Source organism: Heptranchias perlo, chromosome 6 (assembly GCF_035084215.1).
Source record: "Heptranchias perlo isolate sHepPer1 chromosome 6, sHepPer1.hap1, whole genome shotgun sequence".
Classification (NCBI taxonomy): Eukaryota; Metazoa; Chordata; class Chondrichthyes; order Hexanchiformes; family Hexanchidae; genus Heptranchias; species Heptranchias perlo.
The window spans coordinates 19,759,244-19,776,938 of record NC_090330.1 but is presented as its reverse complement, the minus strand read 5'-3'; the positions used below and the strand labels follow the sequence as shown (position 1 = coordinate 19,776,938).

Sequence of the window (17,695 nt, the reverse complement as noted above, 5' to 3'; positions counted from 1 at the left end):
CCATTGTCATATTCACCGTCACCAATCTTCATATTGTTCTCAATTTGATGTATCCACACACATCTATGCAATAAACCTCATTTTTTTGTTATTTGAACATTCTCAAGACTCCTATCTTTTTCATCTTCTACATTACAAGTGTGGAGTCTCATTCCTTCAGGTTTTAATTATTGGAGATTTTTTAAAATGTTTTTACTTTTTCTTTTGTCTCTCTCTCTCTTAATCCAATCTTTCTTTCCCTCTCTTTATTTCTCTTTCTGTACCTGATTTGACATCAAATTCACTATTCCAAACTAACACTTCCTTGTTCAGACTCTGTGCTGTTCATGTAACAATCCTTCAATCTGATTGGTTAAGGAGATACACAGTTGCCCACCCTGTTCACACAGATCCTAGATGCCCTGTAGAGGGCACCGCGCCGTTTCCGTCTCACAGATCCAGCAACTTGCAGTGCAAAAATCTCAATGAAATGAAATGGTCAAAGGCAAGTCTAACTAATGGTGGGTGCCGTTCTTAGACTGGCTACAACAAATTCTGGGCCATTGCTGTGAGAGCCTGCTCTGTTATACCCCATGCGATGTCAAACCCAAGGAGTGACATAGTCCTCCACTTACACTTCACTATCCCATTATTAGGAAACATCTCTTTTGCTCTGTCCTTATAAAGCTGTTCTCCAGCTTTTTGATTCCCATCCAACAATCCATCACTTGTAACTGGATCATTGCTAGTAATGAAAGGAATATGCACCAATATTTCTAGTCACAAGTTTTGCGTGCATAACATAAAACTTGACACATGCAGCGTCTCTCAGGTTTGCATTTTCCATTAATAAAGTGCAGAGGATCATTTTAGCCCATGGGTAACATGCTTAAAGAGCTTTTGCATTTTACAGCTTTTGCAATCTTTTTTGCAGATTGTAGTAACATATTAGCTCAATAAACTTGTGATTAGACACGAGACCTATGTTAACCTTTAGCTTGGCGTTCATGTATAATAGACTCGCATTGTCTCGTTAAAATGCTTGAAACATTCCAGCTTTTAAAATTCCCCACTCCCTCTTTGTCAGTACTGTTTATATTTTTGAATGGAATTATTACTTTGCCCATTCAAATTATTCACCATTTTCAGAACTACAGATTTATTGATAGTTTGTTGAAATGATAATACGGATCCTTCACATAAAAAAAAAAGTAATTTAAGCGTTCTCACAATGCAGTAGAGCCGTGTATACGACCTGAGCCAGGCATACATTTTTTTCTTGATAAAGATTTCAGCTTCAGAAGTTCCAATTTATTTTTCTTCGAACCTTCTCATTCAATTAATTTACTATATAAAACAAACTGGAATGCTCCACAGTGAATAAATAACCTCCTCTGATCTCCTTCTCCATGGCATGACCCTTGAGATCTGATCAGCTTCCTTGCCAACTGAGCTGGGGGCTACAAAACTCGCCTTGGTTTTTATCGTAAGGAACTGCACGTGATAAAAAAAAAATAAAGTAATGAATTGCTCTTTTCCCCCGGACAACTACTGAAGGGTGTCTCAGAATCACGGTTTGTTAAGAGATCTGATGATTCTTACATTCAATTAAAAGAGAAGGCTACAGGGCGAGTGAAGACGGTGATAGGATTTGAGTGAATGCACATGATCTTCATCCCGTGATCCAGGAGGGAGCTGGTTCCAATCTCTCTCTCTTTTTGCCTGCTACTGGTCTACAGTCATGGCTTCCCCCCGCTTAGAAACCTTTTGTTGTCCCAATAGGGACCCAGCCACCGATTTTGTGTTGGGCTTCCAGCCTGTCATCTTTAACGCCATCTGCCTCGGTAGCGCCAGCCTGAGTCTGATTGGCACTCTCGTCCAGGTCTTGCCAAAAAGGAGACTTGGTTACCGCAGATTCAGCCAGTATCCGCTGCAGAAACCTTCAGCATCCTCTAGGGTCCTGCTGATCATCAGTATCTGTGACATTCTAGGCTGCATAGGTAGGTGCCTTAGCACTTTTTAAAAAAAAAAGTTGAATAAAATATTACATTTGTATATTATTACTGACGAATGCCCACAGTGGTTTATTCTGAATTGCAAATATGTATTACTGCATATTTAGTAATGTTCAGGCAAAATGTCTTTGTAACAAATGGGGTTGAATTGTACAAAAAGCAAAATATTGCAGATGCTGGAAATCTGAAATAACAGAAAATGCTGGAAAAACTCAGCAGGTCTGTGGAGAGAGAAACAGAGTTAAAGGCCCCAATGTTTATGGGGAGGCGGGGAGGGTGTGGCTGAGGCCGTAATCGGCCAGAGAACCCGGCAAGGTTGAGGACGTGGAGTCCTTGCTGATCTTAATGGCAGGGCCTCAATTGCATTTTGTAGGGCTGCCTCCTGCCCGGCAGCCGGTCAAATGGACGGCCTGGCCAGTGGGAGGGAGAACTGGGGGGAGGAAGGCTCGCGGTCAGGGCTAGGGGGGAGAGGCTGGAGATTGGGGGTGGGGCTGGGGGAGGGAGGCTGGAGATCGGGGGTGGGGCTGGGGGAGGGAGGCTGGAGATCGGGGGTGGGGCTGGGGGAGGGAGGCTGGAGATTGGGGGTGGGGCTGGGGGAGGGAGGCTGGAGATCTGGGGTGGGGCGGGAGAGCAGGGTGGGGGAGGGAGGCTGGAGATCGGGGGTGGGGCTGGGGGAGGGAGGCTGGAGATCGGGGGTGGGGCTGGGGGAGGGAGGCTGGAGATTGGGGGTGGGGCTGGGGGAGGGAGGCTGGAGATGTGGGGCGGGAGAGCGGGGTGGGGGAGGGAGGCTGGAGATCGGGGGTGGGGCTGGGGGAGGGAGGCTGGAGATCGGGGGTGGGGCTGGGGGAGGGAGGCTGGAGATTGGGGCTGGGGGAGGGAGGCTCGAGATCGGGGCTGGGGGAGGGAGGCTCGAGATCGGGGGTGGGGTGGGGCGGGAGAGGGGGGTGGGGCGGGAGAGGGGGGTGGGGGGGGTGGGTGGGGGAGGGAGGCTGGAGATCGGGGGTGTGGCTGGGGGAGGGAGGCTGGAGATCGGGGGTGGGGCTGGGGGAGGGAGGCTGGAGATCGGGGGTGGAGTTGGGGCTGGAGGCTCGAGATCGGGGTTGGGGGTGGGGCTGGGGAGGGAGGCTGGAGATCGGGCCTGGGAGAGGCTGAAGGCTTCCTGGGGTGGGCACTCCTGCTCTTCCTGGCCCACAAGGAGTGTTAAAAGAACCACTTACTTTGGGGAGCTGGCATATCCCACCTTGGATCAGCTGCCAGGAATCCAACAGCTCGGGCCTCACCCTCACTTACTGTTATAATTAAGTCGTGGCACTGATCATGTTGAACATTAATTAAGTCCCCGCCTGTCTTTTGCGGGAGCCTCATCCGTGGCCTGAATTTTGCACTTTAAAATTTAAAGGGGCGGGAATGGGGTCAGGTTGCCCAATCCTGATATTTCAATCCCCGCCCGTCATGGGCGGGGGCTTAAAATCGAGGCCAGGTCGGTTTTCAGGTTGATGACTTTTCATCAGATCAGATGTGGTTGATTTTAACTTGGTGGGGTGGGGGGTTGTGTGTGTGAAGGAGACCCCGAGGAGAGTTGAACGTGAAACCCAGACCATTTTAACTCCCGGGCCTCTTTAGCATTTGGTAGAGCTGTCTCCCGCATAAAGCAGGCAGGCGGGAACAGGAATTCAGATGTGAGCCCGATACCACCGGGGACCCAAGGGGACATCCTCTGCGTAAAATGGGAGGTGGGGGTTGAAAGGAGATGCTGGCACGGGAGGGAGAGGCCCAAGGATTCCTTGCGGGGCCTGGTTGAGCATTTCTGCTCCTCCTGGCTCAGAAGGAATCCTCAGAAAAGTTAAATAAGAACATTACTTATCTTGGCCTCTTCAAGCCACTCTGCTGACCCTCACTATGATCTGACTGTCGGGTTTGGCCTTAAGCAAATTTCCTGAGTTAAAATTGCATCGCTGTGGCGATGACATCCTCAGACCGCAACTATTCAATGTAAAGTAGGTCCCCTGCTCGAGCGACCCTCCCGTGCTTGTTTTGAGGTGAGTTACAATGGCGGGTGGGTGGGAATGAGTCAGGAACGCGGCACAAACCACCATTATTAACGACCCGCCCACCCCTTCCACGCTGGGCAGGCTGGGTTAAAATCTACCCCAATGTTTAGATTATGGAGACTTCCACAGAAATGTAAGATGTTACAGATGAACAGCATTTAAAAATATCTACCCACACAATTCCCAAATATCCCATACCTGGTACCCACTCAAACATACTTAAATTAACAAGAACACTCTCTGGACATTTTACTACGTTAGTGCAACCAATATTTACCTTACACATCCACTCCCTCACCACTGGCTGTGCTTTGGGGCGCCCAGAGGTTGTGAAAGACGCTATTTAAATGAAAGGTCTTTCTTTTAGAGGACTTAAATGATATAGCATTAACTACATTTTATGTTTGGCAACATAGCATAAAGTACATGTGAAACAGTAAAGGTTACAAGTGCTTTCAATTTAATTTTCTTACATCAAGATTTTAAATGAAATCCACTTCAAAAACAATTCCTCAGTGGCAAGAATTTGATGTAATAAGAGGAGTTTTCATCATAGGCTCTTGGATGACGGACAGATTAAAATGCCTCAAAGAGCCTTTTTCACTTGAACAATACAATGCATTACTCCACATTTTGGTTTATAATTCAATTTTACTGTATCATGGAAAACAAGTACAAGCTATATGTGGCAATGAATACTTTCAACTGTACTCAAGATAAATGAAAGTTAAAAAAATAACTCTTGCCCTATGAAGTAAGACGTGCATACAATTTGGCATGATTGGTCAAATTACAAAGATTAAAAAAGGAAGCAAAATGGATGTTGGCCAATAAATATATACATATCATTTTTTAATATAGGAATTCTAAAGATTCTTTCTTGAGGCACTGGGATTAGCACTTCATGTAGTTATATTCTTTGGTTACATCCTTTTCTATGTACACTTGTGAAAAAGGCTCATTGGATGGTTTGTACCTATCAGGAAAGATTGAGCAGGCAGGGGCTCTTTTCTCTAGAAAAGAGAAGATTGAGGGGTGACCTGATAGAGGTCTTTAATATTATGAAAGGGTTTAAGAGGGTAGATGTAGAGAAGGTGTTTCCACTTGTGGGGAGACCAGAACTAGGGGCCATAAATATAAGATAGTCACTAATAAATCCAATAGGGAATTCAGGAGAAACTTCTTTACTCAGAGAGTGGTTAGAATGTGGAACTTGCTACCACAAGGAGTAGTTGAGGGGACCTGCATAGATGCATTTAAGGGAAGCTAGATAAACACATGAGGGCGAAAGTAATAGAATGATATGCTGATAGGGTTAGATGAAGTAGAGAGGGAGGAGGCTCGTGTGGAGCATAAACACCAGCAGAGCCAAATGGCCTGTTTCTGTGCTGTACCTTCTATGTAATTCTATGTAAAATAAAACTGACATTATTCACCTTTCATCCTTTTGACTGTGACAAACTGCAACCAATGATGCGAACATAAGAAAGTGAAGGACAGTAAAAGACCAGCTAATCCATCAAACCCATTCTATACTGTCATGATGCATCTTATGCACACCATGACCTGCATCTGCCCCTTCCCCACCCCTGACCCCCACCCCTCAACAACCAGCCACACAATCTCCTGGGAGATGTAAAAATAATGAGAAAAAATAACCCAAGACCAATTTAGGGTGGGGAAAGAAACTCCAGGGAATTTCTCCCTGAGCCCCAGAGGTGATCAAACAAGATTTGGGGGAGACATCCCCAATACTCCATCTGCCTTCTATTTGTAGTGGCGTTGGCCACAATCAGGAACTTGTACCTCTTCCCTTTGAATGTTTCCAGCGAATCCATGCACTGCATGAGCCAGCAGCTTATTCCATAGATTAACATCTCTGTGAAAAGAAATGCCTCCTGAGATCTAACTTAATTCTGTGCTTACCTAGCTTAAACTCACGTACCCTGGCCCACCCAACCTATCTGATAGATAGCCTATTCACATGGACCGAATCTAATCCTTTCATTTTTTTAAAAAGACCTCAATCAAATGATTTTTACGCTGTGAGTTTTTTATGTAGCAAATTATGGTCTGGAATGCACTGCCTGATAGGATGGTAGGGTCAGATTCAGCAAGAGAATAGCATATATACTTGAAAAGGAAAAATTTGCAGGGCTATGTGGAAAGAGCAGGGGAGTGGGACTAATTGGATCGCTGTCTCAAAGAGTTGGCACAGACACGATGGGCCGAATGGCTCCTGTGCTGTATGATTCTAATCTCAAAGTCTGTGCTTTTCTAGAGTAAAAGCCCCAGCTCTCTCAGCTTGATGGGTCTTTAATCTAGTGATCCTCCTCTGAACCTTTTCCATGGGTTCCATATCACCCACCATGTGAGGGGACCAAAACTGGACACAGTATTCTAAATGAGGCCCCACCAAGGTTTATACAAGAACAGTACAGTATTTTTAGTTTTGTATTTAATTATCCTGGCAAAATATGCTGGAAATCCATTTGCTTTTGCAATAATCTCATGGACTTTTGAAGGTTCACAATCAGTACCATGTACTCAACATCCTTAAGCTTGCAGCCCTTTATGGTGTACACATGCTTGGCATTATCCCTACCCACATGCATAACACTACATTTTTCTATAATAAATTACATCTGCCAAATGCAGGACCCCATTGCATCCAGATCAGCTTGTAATCTGTTTTTCTCATCTAAGGTCTTAACACCCACACAAATCTTTATATCATTTGTCAAAGTGATCAATTCCTCCTACATCCAGATCATTGATAAAGACAAAGAAAGAAAGACTTGCATTTATATACTGCTTTTCACGACCTCAGGATGTCACAAAGCGCTTTACAGCCAATGAAGTATTTTTGAAGTGTAGTCACCGTTGTAATGTAGGAAAAACATGGTGAAAAACTACAACCAGTACCGATTCCTGTGGGACTCCACTAGTAACCAGTCCTAGTGCAGAAACACTTCCATTAAGAACAACTTTCTGTCTATGAGAACAACCTATTCCTTATCCAACCCAAAATCTGCCTATTAAGTAGCCTATTGTCAAGTGCCAACCTTGGTTCAGTGCTCACATTCTCACCTATGAATCAAAAGGTTGTGGGTTCAAGTCCCACTCCAGAGACTTGAGCATATAACCTAGATTGGCATTTCATGCAGTACTGAGGGAGTGCTGCACTGTCGGTGGTGCTGTCTTTTGATGAAACATTAAACCAAGGCCACGTCTGCCCTCTCAAGTGGACATAAAAGATCCTATGGCTATGGCACTATTCGAAGAAGAGCAGGGGAGTTCTCTTGGTATCCTGGCCAAAAGTTATTCCTCAACCAACACCTAACACAGATTATCTGGCCATTTACTTCATTTCTGTTTGTGGGACCTTGCTGTGCGCAAATTGACTGCTGTGTTTCCTACATTACAACAGTGACTACACTTCAAAAGTAGTTCATTAGTTGTAAAGCACTTCGGAATGTTCTGAGGTTGTGAAAGACGCTATATAAATGCAAGCTATTTCTTCCTTCTTTCTATTGTGTGGCACCTTGTCAAAAGCATTTTGAAAATCAAGTATATTATGTTAACCGGGCTACCTACATGATGTTTGGTACATGTAAACGAGGCTCAAATATTAGGATGACAAAAGTACGATCTAAAACAAGCTGCCATTGTAATGAGGTTCATCTATATAGACTTGACTTGATTGATTGTTTATTACACAGTCTTCGGCCACATTTATGCCGATGCTGTTTTAGTTCAGATTCCAGGAAACCAGCATTTTGTGAGCTGGCACCCAGCATTTACACTCATAGACTGACAAAAAAACTGACCTAAAGGTCTGATGCTTGGGATAAGGAAGCTGCTTTTAGTAGCGTAAATGCAGAGAAGCAGTCAATAGACACCTATCTAAAAGAATTCGAACTAAAGCCAAAACAGTATAAAAGCTGCAGCTTTTTATTTACTGGATGCTCCCAAATACACAGCCTGGAGCACTGACTGTAGAACAAGTTCAAACTGGTTTGTGCTTAATTACTATAAGGGGATAACCTACTTAGCTTCTAGGCTCAGACTGTGCATAATAATCCCAGTACACAAATTGTAGCCCGTATTATACTTTATTGTTACATCCACGGACTGGCAGTATCTCTTAAGAAGGTAATAAAGATGGTTTTGTGAGAAATGGGATAAATTCAGACAAGCGCAGCATGTAGTGATGTTCTGGGTTTAAAATTAAGGCCCATTTTTAGAGTAAAGCAGATCGAGCTTTGCTGTATAGGGGTAATTTTGTGAGACTCGACTCCAGGCATTGGAGCTAGGCAGGGCCAGATTAACGCATGCGCCTCATGATCTCCTGGGCACTTCTGTGAGCAACCTGTTGTGAAAATCTGGGAGTAGAGTCTGCGAGAGTTGCGCCTGGCACATGTGGCTCCCGCTTCTCGGAATTTCTCGTGGGAGGCGGGGCAGCTTCTCGTGCCAAGCCTTTCCGCTCTCAGTCTCATGAAAAGCACTGCGGTGTTAGAGTGATCTGGATTAATTTATTCTTTTTCTTCCTTGTCCTCCTGGCCTTCCCTGTTGCTCTGCAGGGAAGTAACTTCTGTTGTGAAGTAAAGGTGGACATAACTTCATTGGTGTTATGTAGGACACTATTTTCCATTTTGTGGGACCATCTTCACTGGCGGTTCAAGAAAAACATTTGTTTAGCCCCTTTCACGACGTCCCAAGTACTTTTGAAGTGTAGTCACTATTGCAACGTTGTAATGACAAGAAAATCTGTTTTAGGGATAAATATTGGCCAGGACACCCTGGCCATCTTTGAAATAGTGTTGTGGGATCTTTTGTATCCACCTGCGAGGGCAGATGGGGCCTTAGTTTAATGTCTCATCTGAAAGACAGCACCTCCGACAGATGCAGCACTCCCTCGCTACTACACTGGAATGTCAGCCTAGATTTTGTGCTCAGGTCGCTGGAGTGGGACTTGAACTCACAACTTTCTGACTCAGAGGCGAGAGTGCTGCTGCTGAGCCACGGCTGACACTTGCTCACAGGAGAAGGTCCACCACCACCACCTTCTCAAGCACAACCAGGGATGGGCAAAAATGCCAGCCTTGCCAGTGATGCCCACATCCCAAGAATGAATATCTGACTTTAAATGAAATATATTATGTTAATGTAAGTGTGTTGGCTGGTAACAGCTTAGACTGAGAATGTAGGTATTCAGATTAAACTATATGGTAGGGGATAATAAGAGCAGCAAACCACTAATTCTAAATACTTAAGAGAGTGTCTCTAAGGCTCTTGCCTCGAGGCTGGGTAACATACTCAGGATGGGAAGTACAGTCAATCAACAAAGGGTACAGCTTCTTCCCTGACTTTTTGGTTAACTGAACCCCATTCTTTCACTATCATCCTGTTCTCCAGAAATATATCCCGGTGATTCTTGTACTCCCTTCCCCAGTTGCTCAGGGATTGACGTTACACTCCTTCGCTGGAGGGGTGGAGGGCCCTGGATGTCTTTGGTGCCCAGCGCCCCAAAAATTCTTAATCTGGCTCTAGGGCTAGAATGCAACACCGTAGGGCTGATTCTTCGAGCCACACCCCTAGTGATGTTCATCAAAATTACCCCTTATATTTGCATTTTACGTGGGGGCACTTGATACTGGTAAGGAGTGCTGAAAATAGACGAGCTTTCCTCTAGCAACCTCAACAACAAAAAATATATAAATCTGAAAATAAAATTCGGAATTTCCCTTCTGCAAATAGGTGTACCTAGAAAGATTTTCAATGAATAATATGTTACAATGCATGACTCTGGAATTCTAGGTACAATTATGACTTAATTAAACATTAAGCAAATATTTCTTCTATTGAGGTCCCAATACATTTTGGTGCATCTCATTTTTATTTGGATTTCCATTCTGCATCTGTAAGTGTGTTTTTTTTTCTAAAATGCAGCTATTTGCTGTGTGCAATAACATTCTCTCAAATAACATTTGCTGCTTTCTCTCAGGAATAATAACCAGATCATCAGTGTGGCTTGGCTTCCCAGATCTTGTTACAAGAATCTCTGTTGTTAATGGAACTGAATCTTGGCCAGCGGCCTTCTGTGTCGCCAGCACTGTAAGTAGGATCTGCTTCTGAAACTTTAAGACTGCTTATTTATTTGCTTCCTAATGGAATTTATGAATGTTTCAATTAAGATATTGAAATACGTTTATAAAATAATGGCTTTTCCTGTACACCTATTACCTCTTTATAATAACAATTGTGTGAATGATTTAATTTTGAAAACATCACAAAAATTCTAATTTTTGTCCCCGCCACCAAGCAGATGTGGATTCAACTGTTCTATAGCGCCACCTTCTGGTGGCTGTTCTGCTATGCTGTGGATGCTTATCTTGTTGTAAAGAGATCTTCTGGACTAAGGTAACCTTACAGAATGTAATTACAGGAGTTTGGTACATTCCAGCTACAAGTGATCTAAGACTTAGAAGTAATAGCACTAAAATTACTAGCACTTTTTTATTTGCTGCCATCTTTTAAAGGTTTTAATGTTTAAACCGTCTAAATGCTTACATGCATCACACCATTATGTAATTAAGGCATCTTTATGAAATAATTATACCATCCAACATTCATTCGAAATTTTCAGCTTCATAAAGAGGATTAACTTGATCGGAGCAAATAGTCCACTTATGGTGGAGGCTTCAAATACCAGGGGACACAAGTAAGAAATGAGGTTAGGGGTAAGCCGGAAAGTTAGATGCAAATATTTTACACCAAGAGTAACAGACTGGTAGAAAAAGTTACCAGGGAAGTCCTTTGAAGTGTAGAGTGGAAAGAGGCAATTAGACGTGTCCTAAACAGAGAATGGATCGAAAGATATTATAAAAAGGTGGGGTTAAAAATCATTGAAAAGGGATGAACTTGATGGCATTTTCCTATACCTAATAATCTGTGTTTCTCACTGTGACATCATATTGCAGTTACTGGTATGATTTTGCTTTTGGAAATTTCTATCGAGAGAACATTAAAAGCGTAAACATTCTCAGCGTGACTACCAATTATGATTCACTTGTGATTCCTCCGATTTACAGACTTTTAATTTTGTGTTCATGTATCATATGAGAAATTCAAACATGCAAAGCTACCTTTTAGATTTCCCACATGAATTGAGAATACATTTTTTTAAAAACAAACTTCTGAAAATCGAGGTCTTGAGCATTGACAGTGCTGCATTCTGCAGCACACAATAGTGAGATAATTAGCACTCACTGGCTCCAACGGCACTGGAACCAAACCAAAAGGGAATATACTACACCATTAAGGTCATTCTCATTAATGCATTACCAAATAAATTTTTAATATGTGACTAGTCCCCAGTGATGAAGAAGAATGTTTTCTATCACTTGGATAGAAACCATACCTCATAAATCTTTACAATATAATTCTGTTTCTACTGTTTGGAATGCAGCTTGTTTAAGTATTATTATACATTTCCAATCATAGAATGACACAGCACAGAAGGAGGCCATTCGGCCCATCGTGCCTGTGCCGGCACTTTGAAATAGCTATCCAATTAGTCCCATTCTTTCCCCATAGCCCTGCAATTTTTTCTACTTCGAGTATTTATCCAGTTCCCCTTTAAAAGTTACTATTGGATTTGCTTCCTCCATCCTTTCAGGCAGTGCATTCCAGATCATAACAACTCGCTGCGTAAAAATTTTTTCCTCATGTCACCTCTGGTTCTTTTGCCAATTGCCTTAAATCTGTGTCCTCTGGTAAGTGACCTTTCTGTCACTGGAAATAGTTTCTCCTTATTTACTTTATCAAAACTTTCCTTAACCTTCTCTGCTCTAAGGCGACCAATCCCAGATTCTCCAATCTCCATGTAACTGAAGTCTTTCACCCCTGGTACCATTCTAGTAAATCTCCTCTGCACCCTTTCTAAGGTCTTGACATCCTTCCTAAAGTGTGAGGCTCAGAATTGGACACATTACTCCAGCTGTTGCCTAACCAGTGTTTTATAAAGGTTTCGCATAACGTCCTTGCTGTTGTACTCTATGCCTCTATTTATAAAGCCAAGGAACCCACATGCCTTTTTTAATAGCCTTCTCAACTTGTCCTGCCACGTTCAGTGACTTGTGTATATGCACCCCCAGGTCTCTCTGTTCCTGCACCCCCTTTAGAATTGTACCATTTGGTTATTTTGCCTCTCCTCATTCTTCCTACCAAAATGAATCACTTCACATTTCTCTGCGTTAAATTTCATCTGCCATGTGTCTGCCCATTTCACCAATCTGTCCAGTCCTCATGAAGTATGTTACTATTCTCCTCCCTGTTTACAGCATTTCTGAGTTTCGTGTCATCTGCAAACTTTGAAATTATGCCCTGTATACCCAAGTCCAGGTCATTAATATGTATTGAAAAGAGCAGTGGCCTCAACACCAACCCCTGAGGGACATCACTGCACACTTCCCTCCAGTCTGAAAAACAACCGTTCACCACTACTCTCTGCTTTCTGTCCCTCGGCCAACTTTGTATCCACGCAGCAACTGTTCCTTTAATCCCTTAAAATGGGCTTCCATTTTGCTAACAAATTTATTATGTGGTACTTTATCAAATGCCTTTTGAAAGTCCATATACACAACATCAACCTCACTACCCTCATCAACCCTCTCCATTACTTCATCAAAGATCTCAATCAAGTTAGTCAAACACGATTTGCCTTTAACAAGTCCATGCTGGCACTCATTTATTAACCTATATTTTTCCAAGTGCCATTTCATTTTGTCCCGGATTAATGTCTCTCAAAGTTTCCCTACCACCGCGTTAGGCTGACTAGCCTGTAGTTGCCGGGTTTATCCCTCTCCCTTTTTTTGAACAGGGGTGTAACATTTGCAATCATCCAGTCCTCTGGCACCACTCACATTTGGTTAGACCGCACCTGGAGTACTGTGAGCAGTTCTGGGCACCGCACCTTCAGAAGGACATATTGGTCTTGGAGGGAGTGCAGCGTAGGTTTACTAGAATGATACCCGGACTTCAAGGGTTAAGTTACGAGGAAAGATTACACAAATTGGGGTTGTATTCTCTAGCGTTTCGAAGGTTAAGGGGTGATCTGATCGAAGTTTATAAGATATTAAGGGGAACAGACAGGGTGGATAGAGAGAAACTATTTCCGCTAGTTGGGGATTCTAGGAGTAGGGGGCACAGTCTAAAAATTAGAGCCAGACCTTTCAGGAGTGAGATTAGAAAACATTTCCACACACAAAGGGTGGTAGAAGTTTGGAACTCTCTTCCGCAAACAGCAATTGATACTAGCTCAATTGCTAAATTTAAATCTGAGAAAGATAGCTTTTTGGCAACCAAAGGTATTAAGGGATATCGGCCAAAGGCAGGTATATGGAGTTAGATCACAGATCAGCCATGATCTTATCAAATGGCGGAGCAGGCACGAGGGGCTGAATGGCTTACTCCTGTTCCTATGTTCCTTTATCTAAGGAAGATTGGAAGATTGTGGCCAGAGCCTCCACCATTTCCACCCTTACTTCCCTCAGCAACCTAGGATGCATCTCATCTGGACAGGGTGATTTTTCTACTTTGAGCGCTGCCATCCTTTTTAGTACCTCTTTATCTATCCATATCCTATCCAATTTCCCCACTACTTCCTCCTTTATTGTGACATTGGCAGCATCCTCAGTGCAGTACTGAGGGAGCTCTGCACTGTTCAGAGGTGCCGTCTTTTGGATGAGACATTAAACCGAGATCCCGGCTGCCCTCTCAGATGGTCGTAAAATATCCTATGGCACTATTTTGAAGAAGAGCAGGGGAGTTCTCCCCGGTGTTCTGGCCAACTTTTATCCCTCAAACAACATTACCAAAGAAAAAAACAGATTATCTGGTCATTATCACATTGCTGTTTGTGGGACCTTGCTGTGTGCAAATTGGCTGCCGCGTTTCCTGATTTACAACAGTGACTATACTTCAAAAGAACTTCATTGGCTGTAAAGCACTTTGGGGCTTCCTGAGGTCGTGAAAGGCGCTATATAAATGCAAGTCTTTTTTCCTCTTTTTTTAGTGAAGACAGATGCAAAGTATTCATTTAGTATCTCAGCCACGCCCTCTGCCTCCACAAGAAAATCTCCTTTTTTGTCCCTAATTGGCCCACTCTCCTTTGACTACCCTTTTACTATTTATATGTTTAAAACAGACTTTTTGATTCCCGTTTATGTTACTCACTAATCTATTCTCATACACTCTCTTTGTTTACCCTTTAAGTACCCTATTAACAATGTGATAAGTATTAATTACTGCCAATCAACCTCTCTGGCACTGAAAATTAACTATTACAAGTGTAGATCCTCATTCCTTCAGGTTTTAATTGTTGTTGGAGATTTTAAAAATGTCAAATTTAAAATTAATTTTTTTTTACTTTTCATTTCTGTCTCTTTTTTCTCTCTCTCTCTCTTTTAATCCAATACTTCCTTCCCTCTCCCATTCGCCACCTCCCCACAGATTTACCTGCAGCCAGCTTGCCCTCCAAGCAGGCAGTGGGTGGGGGGGGAAAGGGGAGTAGTCAGGCAAGGGTGCAAATGCTAAATAGTTGGGTGGGCAGTGGATGAACGAAGAGTTGAGTAAGAATATAAGAAATAGGAGCAGCAGTAGGCCATCCGGCCCTCGAGCCTGCTACGCTATTCAGTAAGATAATGGCTGATCTTCTACCTCAACGTCATTTTCCTGCACTATCCCCATATCCCTTGATGCCTTTAATATCTAGAAATCTATCGATCTCTGTTTTGAATGTATTCAATGACTGAGCCTCCACAGCCTTCGGGGTAGAGAATTCCAAAGATTCACCACTCTCTGAGTGAAGAAATTTCTCCTCATCTCAGTCCTAAATGGCCTACCCCTTATTCTAAGACTGTGACCCCTGGTTCTAGACTCCCCAGCCAGGGGAAACATCCTCCCCGCATCTACCCTGTCGAGCCCTGTAAGAATTTTGTATATTTCAATGAGATCACCTCTCATTCTTCTAAACTTTAGAGAATACAGGCCTAGTCTACTCAATCTGTTCTCATACGACAATCCAGCCATCCCAGGAATCAGTCTGGTGAAACTTCGTTGCACTCCCTCTATGGTAAGTATATCCTTTCTTAGGTAAGGAGACCAAAATTGTACACAATACTCCAGGTGCGGTCTCACTAAGGCCCTATATAATTGCAGCAAGACATCTTTACTCCTGTACTCAAATCCTCTTGTAATAAAGGCCAATATACTATTTGCCTTCCTAATTGGTTGCTGCACCTGCTACAACACAGGACTACATGCTTGCTAAACAGCGGAAGCAACATGCTATAGACAGAGTTAAGCGATTCCACAACCAACGGATCAGATCCAAGCTCTGCAGTCCTGCCACATCCAGTTGTGAATGGTGGTGGACAATTAAACAACTAACGGGATGAGGAGGCTCTGTAAACATCCCCATCCTCAATGATGGCAGAGTCCAGCACGTGAGTGCAAAAGACAAGCATTTGCAACTATCTTCAGCCAGAAGTGCCGAGTGGATGATCCATGTCGGCCTCCTCCCGATATCCCCACCATCACAGAAGTCAGTGTTCAGCCAGTTTGATTCACTCCACGTGATATCAAGAAACGGCTGAGTGCACTGGATACAACGAAGGCTATGGTCCCCGAAAACAACCCGGCTGTAGTGCTGAAGACTTGTACTCCAGAACTAGCTGCGCCTCTAGCCAAACTGTTCCAGTACAACTACAACATCTATCCGACAATGTGGAAAATTGCCCGGGTATGTGCTGTCCACAAAAAGCAGGACAAATCCAATCCGGCCAGGTACCGCCTCATCAGTCTACTCTCAATCATCAGCAAAGTGATGGAAGGTGTCGTCGACAGTGCTATCAAGCGGCACTTACTCACCAATAACCTGCTCACCGATGCTCAATTTGGGTTCCACCAGGACCACTCGGCTCCAGACCTCATTACAGCCTTGGTCCAAACATGGACAAAAGAGCTGAATTCCAGAGGTGAGGTGAGGTGAGAGTGACTGCCCTTGACATCAAGGCAGCATTTGACCGAGTGTGGCACCAAGGAGCCCTAGTAAAATTGAAGTCAATGGGAATCGGGGGAAAACTCTCCAGTGGCTGGAGTCATACCTAGCACAAAGGAAGATGGTAGTGGTTGTTGGAGGCCAATCATCTCAGTCCCAGGACATTGCTGCAGGAGTTCCTCAAGGCAGTGTCCTAGGCCCAACCATCTTCAGCTGCTTCATCAATGACCTTCCCTCTATCATAAGGTCAGAAATGGGGATGTTCGCTGATGATTGCACAGTGTTCAGTTCCATTCGCAACCCCTCAGATAATGAAGCAGTCCGTGCCCGCATGCAGCAAGACCTGGACAACATCCAGGCTTGGGCTCATAAGTGGCAAGTAACATTCGCGCCAGACAAGTGCCAGGCAATGATCATCTCCAACAAGAGAGTCTAACCACCTCCCCATGACATTGAACGGCATTACCATCGCCGAATCTCCCACCGTCAACATCTTGGAGGTCACCATTGACCAGAAACTTAACTGGACCAGCCACATAAATACTGTGGCTACAAGAGCAAGTCAGAGGCTGGGTATTCTGTGGCGAGTGACTCACCTCCTGACTCCCCAAAGCCTTTCCACCATCTACAAGGCAAAAGTCAGGAGTGTGATGGAATACTCTCCACTTGCCTGGATGAGTGCAGCTCCAACAACACTCAAGAAGCTCGACAGCATCCAGACAAGGCAGCCCACTTGATTGCACCCCATCCACCACCCTAAATATTAACTCCCTTCACCACGGGCGCACCGTGGCTGCAATGTGTACCATCTACAGGATGCACTGCAGCAACTCGCCAAGGCTTCTTCGATAGCACCTCCCAAACCCGTGACCTCTACCATCTAGAAGGACAAGGGCAGTAGGCATATGGGAAACCGCCACCTGTATGTTCCCCTCCAAGTCACACACCATCCTGACTTGGAAATATATCGCTGTTCCTTAATTGTCGCTGGGTCAAAATTCTGGAACTCCCTTCCTAACAGCACTGTGGGAGAACCTTCACCACACGGACTGCAGCGGTTCAAGAAGGCGGCTCACCATCACTTTCTCAAGGGCAATTAGGGATGGGCAATAGATGCTGGCCTTGCCAGCGACACGCACATCCCATGGATGAATAAAAAAAGTTAGCTTTCAGTGACTCATGTACAAGGACCCCCAGGCCCCTTTCAAAATCAACATTTCCCAATCTCTCACCGTTTGAAAAATACTCTGCGTTTCTGTTTTTCCTACCAAAGTGGATAACTTCACATTTTTCAACATTATATTCCATCTGACACGTTCTTGCCCACTCACTCAGCCTATCTATATCCCCTTGAAGCCTCTTTGCATCCTCCTCACAACTCACATTCCCATCTAGTTTTGTGTCATCAGCAAACTTGGAAATATTACTTTTGGTCCCTTCATCCAAATCATTGATATAGATTGTGAATAGCTGGGGCCCAAGCACCAATCCCTGCGGTACCCCACTAGTCACAGTGTGCCAACCCAAAAAAGACCCGTTTATTCCTACTGTCTGTTTTCTGTTAATCAATTCTCAATCCATGCCAG

At 43.9% G+C, this 17,695-nt stretch overlaps 1 protein-coding gene across 2 annotated transcripts in view; it reads left to right on the top strand.

The window, feature by feature from the left end:
* The first annotated feature begins 1,508 nt into the window (after window positions 1-1,508).
* Window positions 1,509-17,695, top strand: part of gpr143 (G protein-coupled receptor 143) — a 244,293-nt gene continuing 228,106 nt past the window's right edge. The window contains exons 1-3 of one of the 2 annotated variants that reach the window (XM_067985870.1): window positions 1,509-1,979; window positions 10,053-10,162; window positions 10,374-10,468. In XM_067985870.1, the coding sequence (XP_067841971.1) occupies window positions 1,721-1,979; window positions 10,053-10,162; window positions 10,374-10,468 (464 nt within the window). In that variant the 5' untranslated portion in view covers window positions 1,509-1,720. The remainder of the gene's footprint in view (window positions 1,980-10,052; window positions 10,163-10,373; window positions 10,469-17,695) is intronic. The other variant, XM_067985869.1, reaches the window with a different exon arrangement.